Source organism: Epinephelus lanceolatus, chromosome 6 (genome assembly GCF_041903045.1).
Source record: "Epinephelus lanceolatus isolate andai-2023 chromosome 6, ASM4190304v1, whole genome shotgun sequence".
Lineage (NCBI taxonomy): Eukaryota > Metazoa > Chordata > Actinopteri > Perciformes > Serranidae > Epinephelus > Epinephelus lanceolatus.
The window spans coordinates 33,614,192-33,634,770 of record NC_135739.1 but is presented as its reverse complement, the minus strand read 5'-3'; the positions used below and the strand labels follow the sequence as shown (position 1 = coordinate 33,634,770).

The 20,579-nt window shown below is 40.3% G+C and overlaps 1 protein-coding gene across 1 annotated transcript in view; it reads left to right on the top strand.

Moving 5' to 3' along the window:
* Nucleotides 1–18,003, top strand: part of fndc7b (fibronectin type III domain containing 7b) — a 46,615-nt gene extending 28,612 nt beyond the window's left edge. Inside the window, 22 exon segments of the mRNA XM_033621518.2 lie at nucleotides 410–670; nucleotides 753–1,013; nucleotides 1,952–2,209; nucleotides 2,291–2,551; nucleotides 3,024–3,073; nucleotides 3,222–3,432; nucleotides 4,068–4,328; nucleotides 6,003–6,263; nucleotides 6,377–6,637; nucleotides 6,860–7,120; nucleotides 7,506–7,766; nucleotides 7,869–8,126; nucleotides 8,573–8,836; nucleotides 9,065–9,325; nucleotides 9,860–10,120; nucleotides 11,067–11,327; nucleotides 12,793–13,050; nucleotides 13,988–14,248; nucleotides 14,750–15,037; nucleotides 15,636–15,872; nucleotides 17,309–17,373; nucleotides 17,495–18,003. Of these exon segments, the coding sequence (XP_033477409.2) occupies nucleotides 410–670; nucleotides 753–1,013; nucleotides 1,952–2,209; nucleotides 2,291–2,551; nucleotides 3,024–3,073; nucleotides 3,222–3,432; nucleotides 4,068–4,328; nucleotides 6,003–6,263; nucleotides 6,377–6,637; nucleotides 6,860–7,120; nucleotides 7,506–7,766; nucleotides 7,869–8,126; nucleotides 8,573–8,836; nucleotides 9,065–9,325; nucleotides 9,860–10,120; nucleotides 11,067–11,327; nucleotides 12,793–13,050; nucleotides 13,988–14,248; nucleotides 14,750–15,037; nucleotides 15,636–15,872; nucleotides 17,309–17,373; nucleotides 17,495–17,776 (5,303 nt within the window). The 3' untranslated portion in view covers nucleotides 17,777–18,003.
* Nucleotides 18,004–20,579: the final 2,576 nt, after the last annotated feature.

Genomic DNA, 20,579 nt, shown 5'->3' with positions numbered 1-20,579 from the left:
ATGCAGGGACAATGGAGACATACAAAATAAAAATTGGCTTTGTAAATAATTTGAGGAAGGAAGTACACTCAATGCAACTGTGTGTCCTCAAGGATACATTTGTTTGTGAGAAACCGTAAATGTAAACCTTTTTTAAATTCTGATGCTGGGTATCAATACACCTACACCACCCACGAAATTAGGCCTCAAGAGCGAAACGCAATCTTTAAACTGAAATGAGCAAAGACAGCTGATGCCAAAAAACTTTAACATATTGTGCAGTTTACTGACTTTTTTTTCAACTAGTAAGACCTAGATTTTGGGACTTGTTTTCTGAAATAAAGAGAGTGAAGATCATAACAGCTTCAACATGTGATCAGTGACATTGCATCCATGTCTTGTAATGTCCATCCGTCCCCTCTGTCTCTAGCTCCCTGTGCAGCTGAAAATGTAGCAGCCTATTTGGATTGCGACAACAACACAGCCAAAGTCTCCTGGAGCTCGGCCGATGTAGGAAACTCCTACATGGTGTCCGCTGTAGGAAATCATGGCTACTTGGCTTCATGCAAGTCTGATGAGCAGATGTGTTATTTGACGGAGCTGCAGTGCGGTCAGACGTATAACGTCAGCCTCACAACCATCAGCGAACACTGCCAGACTGAGACACACGCTGATGTCACCTTCAGCACACGTGAGTTGAGCAACATCTCATCCCAGAGTAGTTTGAATCCAGTGAATGAGATCACTGATACTAAACTGAACATGTTGTCCAGGACCCTGTAAACCTCTGCGTGTTGGAGTGGACCTGCAGTGTGGGACGAGTACAGCCAACATGTACTGGGAGGAAAGAGAGGAGGTGGAGCTTTACATGGCGACTGCCACCTGCAGCATGGGAATAACTCTGAGGTGCAACTCCACCAACTCCACGTGTCAGTTCTCCAACTTGCGCTGCGGGGAAACCTATGAATTCTCTGTAACTGCGTACAGTAACATGTGCTACAGTGAAATCAGCAGCACTGTGGAGATTCAGACAGGTAAGGAACATCGTTATCAACCAATTAACTAGTAATGTAATTTATTGACTGATTAAGAAATTTGGTTTTAGTTACATATAAGCTATTTTGGATTAGTAGGATCTGACAAATACAAAAACTGAGACACTATCAACGATAATAATGTCCCAGTGTCCTCAAACGAGAAGACAATTAAGCCCCACTGCCCTTCAATGAGCTGATAATAAATTCCCAATGTCCTCATACAAGTACTTTCTAATTAATAGGATCTTTTCTTGTTACTGTTGCTAAAATTGGTAAAGTTTGTATGGCATATCAAACTACAACAGTTATTATTCATAGATTAACAAATTTCAACCATTAAATTTGATCAGGCTTTGTATCTTGTCCACTATTGTGGACAAGATACAGCTGCTGACTGACTTGGCAGAGACAGCTACCATCTTGTTTTTTTATGGATTAGTGTATTGTGGTCTTGCTGCCACTAGATGGCACAAAAAAGTGTCCACAAACAAGGACAACAGGTCTAAGTTAAGCTGAATGAAGGAGAAGGTCCAGTAAATCCAAAATGTACGACACAGGGGTGTAACAGAGGAATTGATTCAAGTAATTCCTGAGAAAAAAATACAACAAATTTACATATTTTAAATGTTGATAATTGTTTGTTGGTTTAGTCGTCTATGATAGTAAATTTAATACTGCTTGTTTTTGTTGGTGCTGAATCTCATTGTACATCTAGAGTGACAATAAAGTTATTAATTATTTGGTTTTAGGAAATGATGATGGACACTTTCCACAATTTTAGGACATTTTGTAGAATAAATGATTGATTGATAATAGAAATTAATTGTTAGTCATAGCCCTACATTGCAGCAGTATTGGAACAAGGATGTAAAAGGTGGGAGTTCAACAGCAAGTAGATCATAAAGGAACTTAAATAAAATTGTCTCGTCCTCCAGAACCCTGCCAGCCAACTGGTGTCACAGTCAGTGGGTCATGTGACAATGAGACGGTGGTGTTGGATTGGCTGGAGGCTAAAGGGGCATCAGTCTATGTGGTGACAGCCACAGGAGACCTGGGATACACCACGTCTTTCCAAACCGAGGAGACAATGATAGAGGCTGAGCTGCCCTGCGGACAGCTATTTACCTTCACTGTTCAAGCTCAAGATGATCGATGTAACAGCGCTGTGAGCCTGCCTGAAGAGTTCAAGACAGGTATATGTCTCATTTATACTTTTGTCGAATTTGGTGTACAGTGTAGTAAGTCTATGATCCAACAATACACCTTCTCCTCAGGTCCCTGCGTGCCCCAGCATGTGCAGAGCTTTTCAGATTGTGAGAACAATCTGGGCTCGGCCACCTGGGCCAGCAGCGACGGCGCGGAATCTTACTTGGCCATCGCAGTGGGACAGGATGGCCACACCCACATGTGCACCACAAACACCACCACGTGCACCTGGGACGACCTGCACTGTGGCGATCAGTACACCGTTCATGTCATTGCCAACGACTACCTGTGCAGTAGCATGCCGAGCAACAGCACTTCAATACGAATGGGTAAACACACTTTTGTAATGCATGCAAACTCCCCTTGAATGTTCAACGAAACAAATGTGGCAAGTTTTAAATACTACACATGAAAAGAGAGTGCTGCTATAATCACCTATACTCACCAAGGTATGGATGACCTGGAAATGCTGACCAAACAGAGCAGACAGAGCAGGCTTTTTTGGGAGGGGGGCTTAAAGAGACAGGCACTAAACAGAGCATTTCATACAGAAGCTTATAGGTGCACCAGCACAGACAGTAAGACGAAAATACAAGTGTTTTTTGAACATTAATGCATGTAAACATGTTCTACTAAAGACCCAAAATACAAGCGTGAACCTGAAAATGAGCACAGTAGGACATTTTATAGACCAAATGATTAATAGGTTAATAAAGAAAATTATCAGCAGATTAATCAGTGATGAAAATAACTAATATTTGCAGCTCCAATCACAACTTAACCTTTGTCTTCTGTTTTTAGCACCCTGTATTCCCCAGAACTTGACATCGTCTCTAAACTGCACTATGAAGGTGAATATTTTACCTTTTTTAACAAACTGTCCATTTTCTCTGGCTTCATTTGTTCTCTGTGAAAAGCTTTTGTTTTGAAAGTGGCGAAACAATGCAATTACTTATTACATTAACTAAAGTTAAAATGATATTGTAATGTGTTTCTAAGGTGGGAACGCTGACCTGGAACGCCAGTGAAACTGCTGAGTTTTACATTGTGACAGCAGAGAACAACAATGGCCACAAAGTGCAGCTCAGCACCAACGACACCTGGACCCTCATTTCTGAGTTACAGTGCGGCCAGGAGTACCTCCTGTCTGTTCAGGCGGTAGACTCTGTGTGCACAAGTCTCCCCAGTCAGCCCTCAACGCTTGAGTCAGGTGGAGACTATTCGCCTTTAAAACAGTAGTTTTCAAACTGTATTTTGAAGTCACCTGTTTTATTGAATGCCCAAATCTGATGACACAAAGTTAAAGTGAAGGGACTTTTGCAACTCATTCAGTCCTTCAACTGCCTCTTCCTACAGATTAAAGTCAGCAATGCAGTTTAGTGTTTTTAACGAACCTTAAAATATTCCACATCTTTCATACATTTTGGGTATTATTCATCTTTTAAAGCCAGCAGTGCAGTGTAGTGAAAAATTGTCCTCTCCAGTTTACTGAGAAACTGTGGTTAACATGCACTGATAAACATTTTTGTGTTGGTGATGAATTTAACATCTTTCATGAGCCATTATCAAGTTTATTCATATATCACCAAATCCCAAATATGTCTCAGAGGGATTTAAGATAAGGTTAGTACAACCTACAACACACTGTATCCTAAAGGGAGAAACCTCAGGGAAAGCAACACAGAAAGACACACATTCAGAAAATGGTCGGTTGTACACCAGACTATACTCCTATACTCTTTAACACTGATATTAACCTTAGATCACAAGACACACAGGGACTCTTCTGCGTATTCCAAAGACAGCCTTCACTAACAGTTTACCCTCCTTCCTTCCTTCCCTCAGAGCCCTGCCCGCCCACTGGTGTCTCCAGCTTCATGACCTGCCACGCTAACATTGCTGTGGTGTCATGGTCCGCCTCGGCCGGGTCAGAGTTCTACACCGCCACAGTGATGCAGGAAGATGGCCAGTCAAGCAGCTGCTGGTCTGACAGCGAACAGTGCGGCATGCCCAACATCCACTGTGGACAGAACTACACAGTGACAGTCGTCGCCTCAAACGGGAAGTGTAACTCTGACCCCAGTGAGGCCGACATGCTGCAGTCAGGTGAGACATTCAGGACAATTTTATTCTATGTAGATACTTCTTCCATACATTTTTTATTTTCTGAACAGAAGGTGTGAAAATGGTTTTGGTCAAGAGTTGAGGTGGCTTTAATGTGTTACTAAATAAAGGTCAAACAAATTCACTTTTACTCAACCACTTTATTCAACGTCCCAAAACAAGCAGATGAATTCTAAGGGGGCTAACTTAAGGAACCAATTAAAATGGGTTACAATTTACTTTTAAATTAATCTTAAATTTATCCTATTTTAAAATGTACCTTACTTGTCTAACAGAACTTTTTTTTTTTTTTTAAGAAAAAATCTTTAATTTTGTATTTTATGATTTCCTTCTTTCACAATCTACATATTTGATTAGAATATTGTTAATTTATTTTTTACCCAGAGGTAATAAACCAGCATTTCTCAGGTTTTCTTTCCTCTTCCTATACTCTAAATTTCCCCTAAGTTCTAAGTTGTTTACATTTTAATTTGTCCATACAAAACTCAGACCCAAAATAAAACTCAAACAGGGTCTCCTTAATATATCCCTGTTCAGGCTGAGCAAAATTTGAAGCAGTGGCGACAGACAATAGGTGTCTTGTATTTATAAGAACTGATAACTGAGTCAATGTCAAATGGGTAACCAGAGAAAAATAATCTTTAAGGGAATAGAAATGTATATATTTGTCTGCAAAATGTTGTCTCAATGAGCGCGTTTACATGCACACTAATAAACCGATCATTATCTGATTTCTGGAAGTTACCTGACTATTCAAGTGGTCATGTAAACAGCATAATCCGATAGGCTTTATCAGATAAAAGCCATTATCTGATTATGAGAAATCAGATAAACACACCTAGCTTTTTCCCCAATAGTCAGATTATTCAGTGCATGTATACCCTTTAATCTGGTTTCTTTCGGATTTTGCTATTTTATACTCCCACTCTACTACATTTTAGAGGGAAATATTGTACTTTCTACTCCACTACGTTAATCTGACAGCTTTTGTTTCCTTTCAGATAAAGATTTTACACAAAATAATATATTTTTATATTCTCAGTGTTTCAATTGTCACTTTTATTTTATCTTAATTATATGTTATGCACTTTGTGTGACAAGTTTATATACAATACACTTGTATATTGCACTTTGCAGTACTTTTACTCCGAATCTACCCGAAGTATGTAAAATTGGCTCCACATTGATAAACTACACATTAGAATGCTCTCACATGTATTCGTTAATGATAAAACAAACAGTACTGTAAGAATATAAGCTGTCAGCATGATGAGTGCTTTATTTTGCAAATATATGACTTGCGTACTTTTCGAGGTTTTTCAAGGATATGAGTACCTACTGTAACAGGAAGTTTGAGTTTTATGTCATGTACTTGGGGAGAAATCCAACTGAAGGACTGAATCTTGTAAACCAGGTTTTTCTGATTATCAGATTATTGAAGTACACGTAAACGCGTCAAATCGGATTATTACCATTACCTGATTATTCCCAGTTAACTGATTATTGTGCGCATGTAACCGTGCTCATTGTTGCCCTAACTGATTGTTTTCTCTGCCCCTTTTGAAAATGAAACCTTGTTTATATGATTTCAAACTTCTTATCACTCCATGATTAGATAATTAAACCTGCAACACTCTCCTCTTTGTCTTTCTCCAGTGCCTTGTGTTCCAGCTGATGTGGATGTGAAGATAGACTGCTCTGAAAATCAGGCTGTCGTGTCCTGGGGGGCCAGCGAGGGGGCTCTGTCCTACAACGTGTCGGCTCAGAGCACACGGGGAGACATGTCCTCCTGTGAGAGTACAGAAACAATGTGCATCTTGACCAACCTCACCTGTGGCCAGACCTACTCTGTTCAGGTGGTGGCGGAGGATGATATTTGCTCAAGTTTACCCAGCCCAGCTATAGAGTTCAAGTCAGGTAGGACAACTGGGTTGACATGACTCTCCTACATGTGAACGTGTCACTGACTTATTGCTCTGAACGTGTTTAAGTGTTACTCCAGTTCTCTGTTTCTTCCCCTCCTCTCTCAGTCCCCTGCACACCCAACATGGGCTCAGTGGTTCTGGACTGTTACACCAACTCAGCCCTCTTGGATTGGGCCTATGCAGATGGCGCCCTGGATTACACCGCAACAGCCCAGTCCTCTAGTGGCCATGTTTCCACCTGCAACTCCAACTACACTAACTGCGAGCTAAAGGGCCTGGAGTGCGGCCAGACCTATGATGTGATTGTTGTGGCCTCAAATGAGAATTGCAGCAGCCCTCCAAGCACTAGGTTGCCGGTGGAGTCAGGTGAGCTCTTTAAAAAAGCTCTTTTAATTCAGTAAATTCAAATTAGACCTTGGATGCAAGATTTTATATTTTTGTTTTGTTTTGTTTTTTAATTTCACCAACTGAAAATCTTGTTTCACTGATCTGGCTGAGATTCTCGTCTTGCTGCAGTGACAGGTGGTTTCAGGTGCAAAGCAACTACAGAATCATTATTTTTTACTCTCTTCCCCTGTCCCCCTCCAGCTCCTTGTCCTCCTGAAGATGTTGGTCCTGTACTGGACTGCTCTACCAACACCGCCCGTGTAGAGTGGCAGGGCCGCGGAGGAGCCGATTTCTACATTGTCCAAGCCTTGGGCGTGGAAGAGCATGAATCTAGCTGTGAGACTGCGTCTCTGTCTTGCGACCTGGGAGACCTCATGTGTGGCTTCACCTACAACATCAGTGTGATTGCCGTCAACAGCATGTGCAATGTCTCGAAAAGTGACATGAAACAGCTTCAAGCAGGTGAGGATGACCAAAGAGATTTAACATGTGGAGGCCTTGGCAGCATGATAAATGTCTATATTACAGGATGGGATAATGTAATTAGGTCAGCTGTATTTTTGGAAACATTTAGAAATATTTTTGAAATATTGGGATGTTTCTGTAGATGAGTCAGGGTAGGAGGAGATTGATTATGTATGTATGTACTTTATGTACTTGTCATAAAAAAGGAATAAAAAACTTAATAATACAGTGGTAATACAGTATTTCTATGAAACTGATTTTGGTAAAATAGTTGTGGTTTCTCTGGCTGTGCTGATAATTGCTAATAAGAAATAATTATTGGATCTATATTGACACTAAATCATTATGCAGGATTAATATTTCTCTGTGTGTGCCTGTGCAGTGCCCTGTGTACCGCAGCACGTGGAGGCCCGGGTGGTTTGTGAGTCTGGCGCTGTGGCAGTCTCCTGGGAGCACAGCAAAGGGGCATCATCATACACCGCAGTTGCCCAGGGCAACGGTGGCTACGCATCAACATGCAACAGCAGTGAGACAACATGCCTGTTTGATGACTTGCTGTGCGGCCTCAACTACTCCATCACTGTCAGTGCTTCAGATGAGACGTGTAGCAGTGCTGAGAGCTCTGCTGTGGAGCTCAGCACAGGTAGAATCATGTGTAAGGCATAGTGCATGTTATATTAAAGCTCTGTTTATACCCGTCTTCATTCACACTTGTCCGTCTGTCTGTCTGTCTGTCTGTCTGTAGTGCCATGTGTACCACAGAAAGTAACAGCAGAGATGGTGTGTAGCAATGACACAGGTGTTGTGTCATGGGAAGAAGAAGAGGGTGTGTCATCCTACATGGTGCGAGCTTTTGGGCCCGATGGTCACAAGACTCAGTGTAACAGCACCGGAAACTGTTGCCATCTACCCAACATGCATTGTGGCCAGCTCTACAACCTGACAGTGACAGCTCTGGACGGAGAGTGTGACAACAGCCACGCCTACCTCAACCTGCAGTCAGGTAAATTTTTCAGTATGACAGGTGTAATTTTCAATGAGTTCAGTGCAGTGGTTTAAATTTTATTTATTGTCTGTAGAATACTCACTGATATGAAATAAAGGACTCTGACTTTGAACAATCTGAGTGAATATTAAAGACCTGTAAGAAGTCGGACTTGTTGGGTATGTTAAACCTACTTCAGAGAATCAGGCAGGTAGCATTTAAGTCAAATGATAATTATCTTTGTCCATCAGTTTTCTTTTCAGGCTCTCCTTAGGAAGAACAATTTACTGTTTAATATTTGCTTGTATAGACAGAACCTTATAAAGTATAGTATGACAACAAACACTGCACTTTTTGTCATTTCAGTTTAGTTGGACTAGTGAAAGGATTTAAAGTGTCGTCTCTTATCTCACATATAATATTAAGTAACAAGAACTCTGTTATCTCATTGCTTGTTTTCCCAGTGCCTTGCAAGCCAACCAACGTTAAGGCTTCCCTGCGGTGTCACTCAAACTCTGCTGCGGTGACGTGGGAACGAGCCAGCGGAGCGCTCTCCTATCTTGCGGTGGGTGTTACAGAAGACGGAAGCCACCAGACGGAATGTAACAACACCATGACCTTCTGTGATCTGAGCGACCTGCAGTGTGGACAGACCTACAATGTGAGCGTGTTCGGCCAGGATGAGTCCTGCTCCAGTATGGAGAGCGACAAGGCTTACGTGCGGACAGGTATCGCAAACTTTTCATAAAGGCTTCCTCTGATTTTTTGTAATTAGTGATGGCAGCATCATTTATAGTTACAGTGAGATGGGAAAAGTTTTTCACATCCAGAAGTGCTTTCCTACAGTGTCAATTTGCATTCAAACTTTTCTTTTGATGGTAACGTCAAAGGGTAGTTAAACAATACCAGTACCGTATTAACTTGCCCTCCTGCGTCTCTGTGCCTCTCCCCCTCAGCCCCCTGTGCACCCCAGGATGTGACTGTTGATGCACAGTGTAATGAGGGTGCCATGACAGTGTCCTGGCTCCCCAACCCTGATGCTGAGTACTTCCATGTGGCAGCAGTGAGCAACACTGGGGCGAGACTCTACTGTAACTCCAGTGGGCTTTCCTGCACCATATCAGATCTACCATGTGGACAGAGCTACAATGTGACTGTGCTTTCTGTAAGAGAGGGCTGTGAGAGCAAGCCCAGCGCTATGGTACACACTTCCTCAGGTAAACTTCAAGTAGTCAGCCATTTGTCCGATTGCAAAATTTACACATATCAGTGTGTTGATCATATGAGGCACTGAAAATAGCTGTCCAGTTCAGAAGTTCATTCACTTAGATGCATAAATCCAGTGTCTCTCAAGGGGGGAGCTGTGCATTAATATCAGACCAGCTTTGAACATGTAGTAGTAGTGCAGGAATGAGCCTTAACACACAGACACATATTGTGATCTCAAAAAGATCACTGATGTCAGCAACATAGGGTTTCTGCAAACCTCCCCAACATTTCCTTACCTACCGTATAAAAAAAAGCTGCACAAGTTCTGTTTGCCTCTTCGCTTATTGAATGATGTATTGCCTCAGTTTTGGGAAGGGGTTTAGTGCATAACAAGAGGCTTCCTCAAGAGCAAACCTCCCTTTTTTCCACATAAACATTATATATCACCCAAATGTCTTTGATGTATTTGTGACTCAAGTGTAAACATGTTTCCTTCACTATTGAATCGACATGCCCACGTCTATCTGTTTCACCCTCCACAGCTCCATGTGTGCCCAGGAATCCTGAGGCCCGTCTGGACTGCGTATCAAACGCCGCTTGGGTGACGTGGGACGCCTCAGATGGAGCCCTCAGCTACTTTGTGCTGGCCCAAGGAGTCGGAGGTCACAACTCCAGCTGCAGTACCACTTCATCCCCCTGTAATGTCCCAGATCTGGAATGTGGGACACTTTACACCTTCCACGTCACTGCAGTCAACAAACACTGCCGCAGTAATCACAGCACCACCTTTGAGCTGGAGACAGGTATCCAACAAGACTCTCTTCTTTCAGTAAACTGAATTTGAAGTGAGGTGCTCATTGTCTTGGTTGCTAGGAAAATTATCTAGTAAACATTTGACCATGTTAATGCATTAACAAAAGTTGTAAGAGCAGAGTGAGATTTTCAGAGACTTTGCATCTTATAACCTCCTGAGACATGAACTTTTGTTTGTTATGCGTACTTAATTTCTCTTAGCTATTTGCTATAAAAAACTAAATATTGTCAATGATAATTAAGTCCCAGTGTCCTCAAACAAGACAATAATAAAGTCCCAATGTCTTCAAATGACTACTTCCTAATTAAAAGTGTCTTAACTCACACTGTTGCTAAAATTGATTTAATTTATGCCATATCAAAATACAAACATTATCAATCATAAATAAACAAATTTCAACCATAAAATGTGATCAGGTTTTGGACCTCGTCCACTTTTGTGTCAGGATCAGCTGCAGACTCACTTGGCAGAGATAGCTGCCATCTTCTTTTTACAGTGATTAGTGTCTTGTGCTCTTACTACCACTTGATGGAACAAAAAAGTGTCTTTGAATGAGGACAACTGATCTAAGTTAAGTAGAATAAAGTATAAGGTCAAGTACAACCAAAATGTGATATCCTCATATGAGGACACAGGGTCTCAAGAGGATGAACTTACATGTGTGCTTCCATCTGCTGACTGAAAGACACAAAAAGGAAAGGAGTATCATGTGGATTCGAAAGAATGTAGTATTATCTGATCTGATTTAAAAGCTTTCAAAAGTTTATAAAGACAGACTAATGCTTTAAGGCACCTATGAAGCCTCTTCACAAAGCAGCTTCTCTGGAAGGTTAAAGAGGACAAGACATGACAAATATACAGTCTGTAAGTTTTTTCTTGAAGATACTTGACACTGATCACACTACCTCACACTCTTTTTTATTCCTGTCTTGTAGGTCCTTGTGCTCTAACATCCATTAGTGCAGTGACACAATGTGACAGCGACACGATACTGGTTGAATGGGAGATGACGGAGGACACGCCACTCTACCTGGTGACTGCTGAGGGCCACGACCAAACCCTTATTTCCTGTAACAGCTCGTCCACATCATGTGAACTCCAGGGTATCCAATGTGGCATGCATTATAGCATCATAGTGTCAGCTTCCTCTGATAAGTGCAGCAGCCTCAGAAGTCCACCAAAGAAGATCAAAACAGGTATTTATCAGCAAACCAGTTTAGTCTGACTCACTTTATCACTTACTGAAGCAAATTACTTTTATTCTTAGTATCTTTGTTTTAGTTTTTTGCCTCCGCGCTGGCAATAGCCATGGTCGGAGGCATTATGTTTTCAGGTTCTTGTAAACAGAATATCTCAAGAATGCCTTGAGGGAATTTCCTCAAATTTGGCACAAACGTCCACAAAGACTAAAAGATGATTTATGTAGATTTTGGTGGTCATAGGTCAAAGGTCAATGTCACTGTGACATCGTCCGTCTCATTCTTGTGAATGCAATATCTTAAGAACACTTTAAGGGATTTTATTTTTTTTTTTTTTTTCTTTTCAAATTTGGCACAAACATTCACTTGGATTCAAGGATGACCTGATTAGATTTTGATGGTCAAAGGTCAAGGTTTCTCTAATCTTGTGTTCATCTCATTCTCGTGAACATGATATCTCAAGAACACCATGAGGGAATTGCATCAAATATGGCACAAATGTCCACTTGGACTCCAGAATGAACTGATAAGAATTTATTAGTCAAAGATCAAAGGTCAAGGTCACTGTCACCTCACAAAACATTTTTTTGGCCATAAGTCAAGACCTTATGACATTTTATATCCTAAAGGTCAAACGTCAACTTCAATGTGACATCATAATGTTCATCATAACACTTTTCTGGCCATGAGTCAATGTTTTCCCAGCTGAAAACGGCAATTGTTGTTCAGCACTTGTGTATGTCCTCTATGACTGTTGGTCTTTGTGGTATTTGTCCCGCCCTTTCTCCACTGTGATTTGATGGCTGGTGACAGTGACCAGTGCAGCGTTTTACCCAAAAGTAAACATCTAACTGTAATTCAACTCTAATATATCTCTAATTTTGAATTGGAAAAATGGATAAATAATCACGATAATGTTAATGTTGAGCCCTGGTACAAGAAAAAACGCTTTGGTGGACATACAACAATACCAGGTAAAGTGCAGGCACTGCACTGTGGCTGATTTAGTTAATCTAGAGATAATGTAAGGTTCTCTTTCCCCTATCGACCAATTGATTGGTTGAGGAGGAATCCCAGTAGACCAAGATTTTCTGTGAATAATTACAGCCTTACTAATTTTGAGTGTCCACCTTGAAACTGTGCTGATTGCATAGATCTTCTGTGCTGCCTGATGGAGGATGGGTGTGAAGCATCCACGTTTTCACAGACATGGATGTAAACTGTATCTGGAACTTGACAACCATAAGACTGTAATTCTAACTGAGTGTATTTTATGTAAAATTATGCAGTAATCTGTTTTCCGGTTGCATGTGGTATTATAATGGTTTTTATGTAACTGTGAGATTGGTATTGTCATGGTGAAAGAAGTTATTAAGGAAACCCAGGAAGAATTGCAGCTAATGGGGATCTAAATATACAGACAAAAAAACAGAAATATTGAAGGTTATTCTGTCCTCTTTAGCGCCCTGCGTCCCAGACAATGTGACAGTGGTGCCGTCATGTGAAGAGAACGGAGCCACAGTGATGTGGGGACACTCCTCTGTGGCTACATCCTACCTACTGACAGCCACAGGGAGGGATGGACATGTTGTGAGCTGCAACACCAAAGTGAACAACTGCACGCTGGCTGATCTGCATTGTGGACAGCCGTACAACGTTAGCATCACTGCCAGTGGAGACAACTGCACGAGCCAGCCCAGCATTTCATCCTTCCGCACAGGTAGAGACATTTTAGATTACTTTATTTCAATTTCAATAAATTGATTGATTGATTGATTTCACCATGATAACCCCCTATGTATTTACACTGGTTCTCATGAGTACATACAGTATATTACGAACAATAAGATTTACAATAAGAATTAGAACATCAGTCGGTACAGTCTTTTTGTGTTTAATTGAGCAGAATTTAAAGTGGTTTGAAGAAACTACAACTCAGTGACATTTATTATTAATTTAACTAAAGCAACATATTTTGATTAGTGTATATGTTGGTCTGTGCGTGGATGACATGGACAATCAAATCTATAGCCTAAATTGTTGATTGATTGCTTTGTTGTTGCATGGAACATTTATTGGCAATGATTCTGATGATTGATTAATCTCTTTTATGACTTTTTTCAAGGAAAAATGCCCCCAAAAATTGCATGTCTTAGCCTTCTCATATTTCTACTTGTCTTTGTCTGAATATCTTTAATTGGTAAAGACAAAATAGACAATAAACGGTAATCAATTACTTGACAAATTAAGGTAGTTACAGGGAAATCCAATGGCAAAGGCATCTTGTACTATGATACTGCAATGTTTTTTTTATCATGCTAGAGTGAATACTCAATCCATAGTGTTAAATTCTCCTGTTGTTCTTGTTGTTCTGCTACTGTACTAATCAATATGAATCTTAATCTACATTTATCTGCCACTGTCTAGTTTGGTTTCCGCAATACCACCAAGTTAGACTGATACATTGAAGTTCTAGTAGTGCATACTGGATCTTGCACTAGTCACCTCTCTTGATTAAATTTCATTATTGCACGGAGCCTCTTTCCTTGTTTTGACTCCTGTAACCAACAAGAATGAGTTGACACTTAAATGTAGAAACTGCAGGTCAGCTTCCTGCTTGCATCTCTAATAGAAGTTCTTTCCCTCTGTTGTTGCAGTGCCCTGTGAGCCCTCTGGTCTTGCAGTGGATATTGATTGCGAGACCAACACTGCCATGCTGTCTTGGGAGGCCAGTGAGGGCGCCGTCGAGTATTTCGGCTGTGCCCAACCTATGTATGGAGATGCACTCTACTGCGACAGTACCGGCCCCTACTGCACCATCGAGGGCCTGGAATGTGGTGACATTTACAACTTCTCTGTTGAAGCCTCTAACGGCGTCTGCAACAGCTCGTTTAGTGCACCTCTGCAGGAAGGAGCAGGTAAAGTCTCACCATGTTACCAATTCTCCAAGTCTTTAATCATCAAATTCATTTTTTCTAAAAAGAATATATATGTGTTGATTTGTCATTGTGTCTTTTCTAGTCCCACATATTTGCAAGAATTATATTTATTTTACAGAAAAACACATTTTTAGGGCTACAGGCCACAGTGATACAAAATGACAATATTTCTGTTTGTTATAGTATGTAGATATTAAAATGTTGTATAATCTTGCTCATGCAATAGTCATCTTGAGAAGCAGTGGTTAATTGTTTGTTACCCATGTTCTATGCATACGAAGTAGTGCAGCTGGTCTAGTAGTAAAGGATTTATGAAGATCCCCACCAAGACGTCCATTCAGGAAGTCATTTCATTCTTCAAAATGAGGACTAACCAAGCGATATACTGATAAACTACACCTGAACAACAAGAGCTAAAAACATTTCACTGGGCTACTTCCACTGGTAAAATACTCAATCTCTAATCTCGTTCCTCCTTAGCTCCATGTGCTCCGACTGATCTGAATGTCCGAATGCAGAAGATAGACCAGACTCACTGGGCCATGACATCATGGGACAGCGTTAATTGTTCTGATGTTGAGTACCTTGCGGAGATAACCGGTCGAATCCAAAACGACCCACGTGCCCAGATGGAGGTCTCCTCCTACTGGCGGCCCATGACATACTTTGAGTTCCCAATGCCATGCAGCACAGCTTATAACCTCACCGTACGCTCCAGAAACTCAGCCGGGGTCAGCGAGCCATCTGCTGCCTTCACTGGAGTCACGGGTAACTTAACATTGCACTCATCCCTGACTTTCTAAATGCTGTTCCTTCCTTTCTCTGTTTGGGTTTAGGTTTATGTGGAAAAAAATTACAAACTTGCAACACTTTAAGTCCCTCTGTATAATTTATAAGCAGTATATAAACATTTAATGAATGATTAAAAAAAAACACTATCATGTACTTGTAAGAGGATTTACGTGTGTGAGTAATGGAATATAAAATTCATAACTATGTTTTCATTAGTGTATCAGACGCTGAAACTATGAACTGTGTTTTCGCTGGCTTAGAATGAACCCTTCATATCTACCTAGGGAGCAGTTCCTCTTCCATGTTGCACGGCCATGTTTCTTTAGTAGCGCAGAACAGACAGCATTTTGACGTTAAGGCCACCGTGGGTTCTCATACATGCTTGGAAAGGGAGGGGTAGCAGTAGGGGTATTTAGTTGGTTGCATCAGCTTATGACTACATCATAGTGTGTTAATTAAACCCTTTATTAAAGTGCTCAGAATGCTAAATAAATAAAGTGTAACAACTTGTTCACTAACAATGCATACGACATCCCCCAGTGTTTCTGTTAACAACATTGTCACTCTTCCCCAGTCCCCTGTGCTCCACAGAATGTGCAATATAGTGGTGACACACAGTCTGCTGTGCTTTCCTGGGATGAGTCAGTGTTGGCCACAGGGTACACCGTTTACAATGTGTCGGGTGCAGGCCGTGTTGAGCTCTGCAGCACCACTGAGCTCTTCTGCGAACTGATCAACTTCGATCCCAGCACCACTGAAGTGACAGCCAGCAATGCAGAAGGAGAGAGCATTGCTAACGGAGATATTACAGGTCAGAATACACCTGCAGCATTTTACAGGACTCAATAAACAATGTCGATCACTTTTTGCTGAGGAAATGTTGAAACCACACATTGCCCTTGTATTTTTGCATAACAAAATTGTCTCTTTGTGACACTAGAGGATATAAACACACAAAGTTCAGTACAGTCCTGCATAAATTGCAGTCAGTCGCCAGGCACTCCTTGTTCAGAAGTAATCTGATTGGTTTTCAGCTATCAGATTGGATCAAACCTTTGAGGATGGTCAGTTTAAAAGGAAAGAGAAAAAAAGGATTCTGAATTTAGATTAGATCACACAATCCAGTCTTGGTTTTAAGCTTAATCAAACCTTCAGTTTGTTGTTCAAAACTTTTTAGTAGGATAGGGTTACCTTTGATCCAAAATCAGGATTATCCTGACACCGGCAGAGGGTTGGATTCAGGGTGCATTTCAGGAGCAAAATGTAATAAAACTTTTAAACTGGTCAAATATATATACATTTATTTACACGTTGCACTTGATTTGTTAAACTGTTACAGCGATAAAATAGATACAAAGTAGATATTAGGCTATCTATTAAGCCTTTCGGTACAATAAAAAAGCTGTCAATAGCTAACAAATAATATTTAAAGTTACAATTTTAAGGATCTCTGTTCTCTTTGTCAGAACCTGTCAATAAGCAATAATCACAGTGTGTTTGAGTAAGGCTTGGATCCAGGCTGGTGAATTTATTGTCAGCTGGTGAGATGAAAGGGTTACCACAGAATGTAACTGTATTTTGGTGAGTGTGAATGTCGCCACACACACCCAGTTAGTAATACTGCAATATCTGTCATCAGTGGGCCACCATTGTGTTACCTTATTCGGTGATAGTGATTTAACAGAAATTTCTTAAAATAAAATGTTGACATAATTACTATATTTGAATTTACAGTGATCACTTTATATGTATTACAATCACGCAGTCAAAAGTAGTTTCTAACAACTGCGTCCCCATGCTGCCTTTTGTTTCGTTAAATAAAAACAAGTGACCCTACACTGGCTGTTTTACCTGTTATTCTCTATATGACAGCAGCTTACAGTGTAACATGTAGTTCCATTTAGAGCACTGATTATCCAGATCTTGAAAAGTTTGTATCTGAAAAATAAATAATGTTTCCTTTGAAAAACCAGCACAGAAGTAAGACAGTTTAGCAGATCCTAGATAGCAAAACATGGGATTTCAAATCTGGATCATTCTGATCCAGACTAAATTTTTAACAGCTAGTCCAGGAACTGGAAACAGGTCTTCACAGAAAACAATGCCGTGTGTTTGCTTCTTAACAGCTACAAATCTCTCATTCCTGCCAATTACTGTTCTGTTTCATTTAATCACTTGTTTTCTCTTTGTTGCCATTTTAATGTCCAAATTCTGACATTTCTAACATATATTTCTCATCTTCCTTAGGTCCAGGAGCGCGCAGAAGAAGAGATTTGTGGTCCAGTGAAATCTAAGCCCCTTCAAACACACAGGTAAATATAGATACATTATCTAGAGATAATGTGATACCTACTAATGAATCTGAAATCACCATTGGTCATAGGCCTTAACTATGAAGCAAGTTATAATTTCTAACTAATTTCTCTCTCTCAGATCCGAAAAATCCCAGAGGTGACTGTCACAGTAAAAGGAGTTTCATTGTATGTGAATTGGTTGCTAGTGAAGGATGCAGCAGAGCACACAGTCTGGATTGAGGAGGAAGAAGAAAGAGATCAGATGAATAGGGACTTTAGAGTGAGAACCACTGATGGTAATTTTCACAAAAAGACTAACCTCAAGCCATGGACCACCTACATCATCAGGCTGGCAGCCAAAAACACCATCAACCAAAGCAACTACTCCAAACTACAAAGCAGAGCCACTAGTGCCTCCTAATGAAATACCACTGATCCATTTATAGACACTGGACTCAACAGAAGTACCATCATATGGGTTTTATGTTTTCTTCACTCTGTAGCTTCCATAACAGATCTGTTACCGGTTCATTCTGTAATAACTTTAGGAGGAAAATTGTACAACAACTAATTTACATGTTATTACAAATTCTTCTGTCTGGGAAACATGTCACAAATAAATTATGATCAAAGATGAGAACCTTTAGATTTGAATGCTTATGAATCTTTGTTTAGCAATAGTATATACAAGCCCAATCCCAAGAAAGTTGGGACGCTGTGTAAAAAAACAAAACAAAAAAAAACTGAATGCAATGATTTGCAAATCTTTTTTGACCTATATTGAATTGAATTCAAGATATTTAATGTTCAAACTGATAATAAGAAAAATTGGTAGCTGTTTTTTTTTTTTTTTTTAAATTACAGCGTTCTAACTTTTTTGAAATTGGGGTTGTATATTTTTATAATTGTGGCTGGTGTCATAGCATTACAAAGTTGTGCTTAAATTCTATTTATCAGAAATGGTTTTATTTTCAAGATAGGTTATTAGATTCTCTGGATGATTGTTAAACTGAAAAAGTAGTGTAAACAAATTAAATAATAATTTATCAAGCAATATTTTTAAAACCATGCAGTATATTTTTCTTTATGATGTTCTTTGTGACTTTTTTTAACAGGCCCAGGATTGAAGGAATAAAAAAAAATCTTTGAAACACTAAAAACACAAACAAAAAACGTTCTTTCTTTCTTTTCTTTTTTTTAATGTGTGCCTGTGTCTTTGTAGGGCTGCAACTAATTATTGCAGCCCGAGACAGACACACAAGTACCCGGGGACCTCATTAGTATCTTACATTGACCACATTTACATGCACATAATATCCAGCTTTTTCTCCTTATTCTGAAAAAAGATAATATTTCTAATAAGCTGTTTACATGAATAATTATAATGAATATTCCACTAATACTCCTGTTTACATGCAGCCGTGCATACTATAATTCAAAATAGGATTTTTTTCAAAGTTTACCACCAGTGGCAGACTTGCTTGACCATGTGAGCACAGCCTCATTTTTCATTCAACCACCTTCTTGAAAAGCTCAGTGTTGTGATATTTGCGCATATCCAAAAACCTGTTAATATCTGAGTCTTTTAATAACATTAAAAGACCAGAATATAGGTTTTTCTTTTGGGCATGGATCTCCACCCAAGCCTTGCAAACTGTTGGCGAGTTGATTTGTGTACAGTGCGTCCATGTCAACGTACAGTACGGAGCTGACTGTAAACAGGTAAGGGGACTGTGTGTCACAAACTGCAGTAAAACCCCCAATTATGACGCATATTCTGAATGCACTGTATACGTGTCCAGAGAAGGTTATTAAAACCCAAATAATACTGGCATATCCCACATGTTTTATTCAGAAAATGTAAATTCTGAAAAAGGCCAGCATATTCTAATGGAATATACTTTACATTACCTGCATCAAATTCAGAATATTAGTGGGACATTAGTGTGCATGTAAATGTAGTCACTGTTAACACAGGACTCAATTAATTTAATAATAGCATTCACTCTGTTTGGCCATTCATTCGATTTATGCTACACAATGTATTTCTTTTCCGTCTTTTTTGCAATGTTAAGGCCACTCCTGCACCTCATTCATTAGATTGTTCAGTTCTGAATTACTCTAATATTAATAAACACACTGAGAGGATACCTTTGTAATTATTCAATCATTTTTCTTAACCAAGCGTGTTAGAACCGTATCATCTTCACTTCTTAAAAGTAACACTTTATATTAAGGTACTGTAATAAGCATTAATTAATGCTTAATAAGCACCAATTAACAGCTAATGAGCACTTCTAAGACACAATAAATAAAATTAATAAGGTGTTATTAATAGTTAATAATGATCCTTTTCATCTTTTCATCATCATAGTACAACCATTCTGCAAACTAATTAAAGACACATATTTACAGAACTTACCAAGTAGACCAGTCTCCTCGGCGACTTTCACCCAAGCCTGCTTCTTTTTGTTGCGGTCTCTGTAGAGTAGACACGTAGTATCATATAGCTCCGGGTAGCCACTGAAGACCATGGCTGAGATAACCACCATCGCTGCTTTGTACCTGCTCTGGAAGTCCCAAATGCGTTGGAGGGCCAAACGCCGTCGTTTTTGGGTTCACCCTATCCTGCAGAAGCGCACCCAGCTCGGCGAGTTTCACCACCTCCTCCAGGAACTTCGTCTGGATGATAGCCGCTTTCAGCGGTACTTCAGGCTGACTGGGGCCCAGTTTGAGGACCTGTTGGCGAGGGTTGGCGCCAGGATCTCCCGGCAGGACACCAACTACAGGCACTCCATTTCAGCTATGGAGCGTCTGTCCATCTGTCTCCGGTGAGTAGCAGTTTATTGCTGTGTCAACAACTGGCGTGTGTCAACAACTGGACGTTGTTGACACACGCCAGTGACGTCGGGAGAATCTCAACGCTGATTGGCTTTCGCGGCACAGCGTCACGCGAATTCGCCTCAAAAGTTCAATATTTTCAACTTGACAGTGTGTTCACACCCGACGCGAGGCGAATTTTTCGCGCGATAAGATTACATACAAAGTCAATGTAAAGACGCGAATAGACGCGAATTTGTGCCAGCGGCGCGAATGACGCGATTGGCGCGACGCGAATGACGCGAATGACGCGACGTGAATGGAGCAAACACGCGAAATTCGCGTCATTCGCCTCTTCGCGCAAGTTCAAAATATTGAACTCGAGCGAAATATTCGCTTGATGC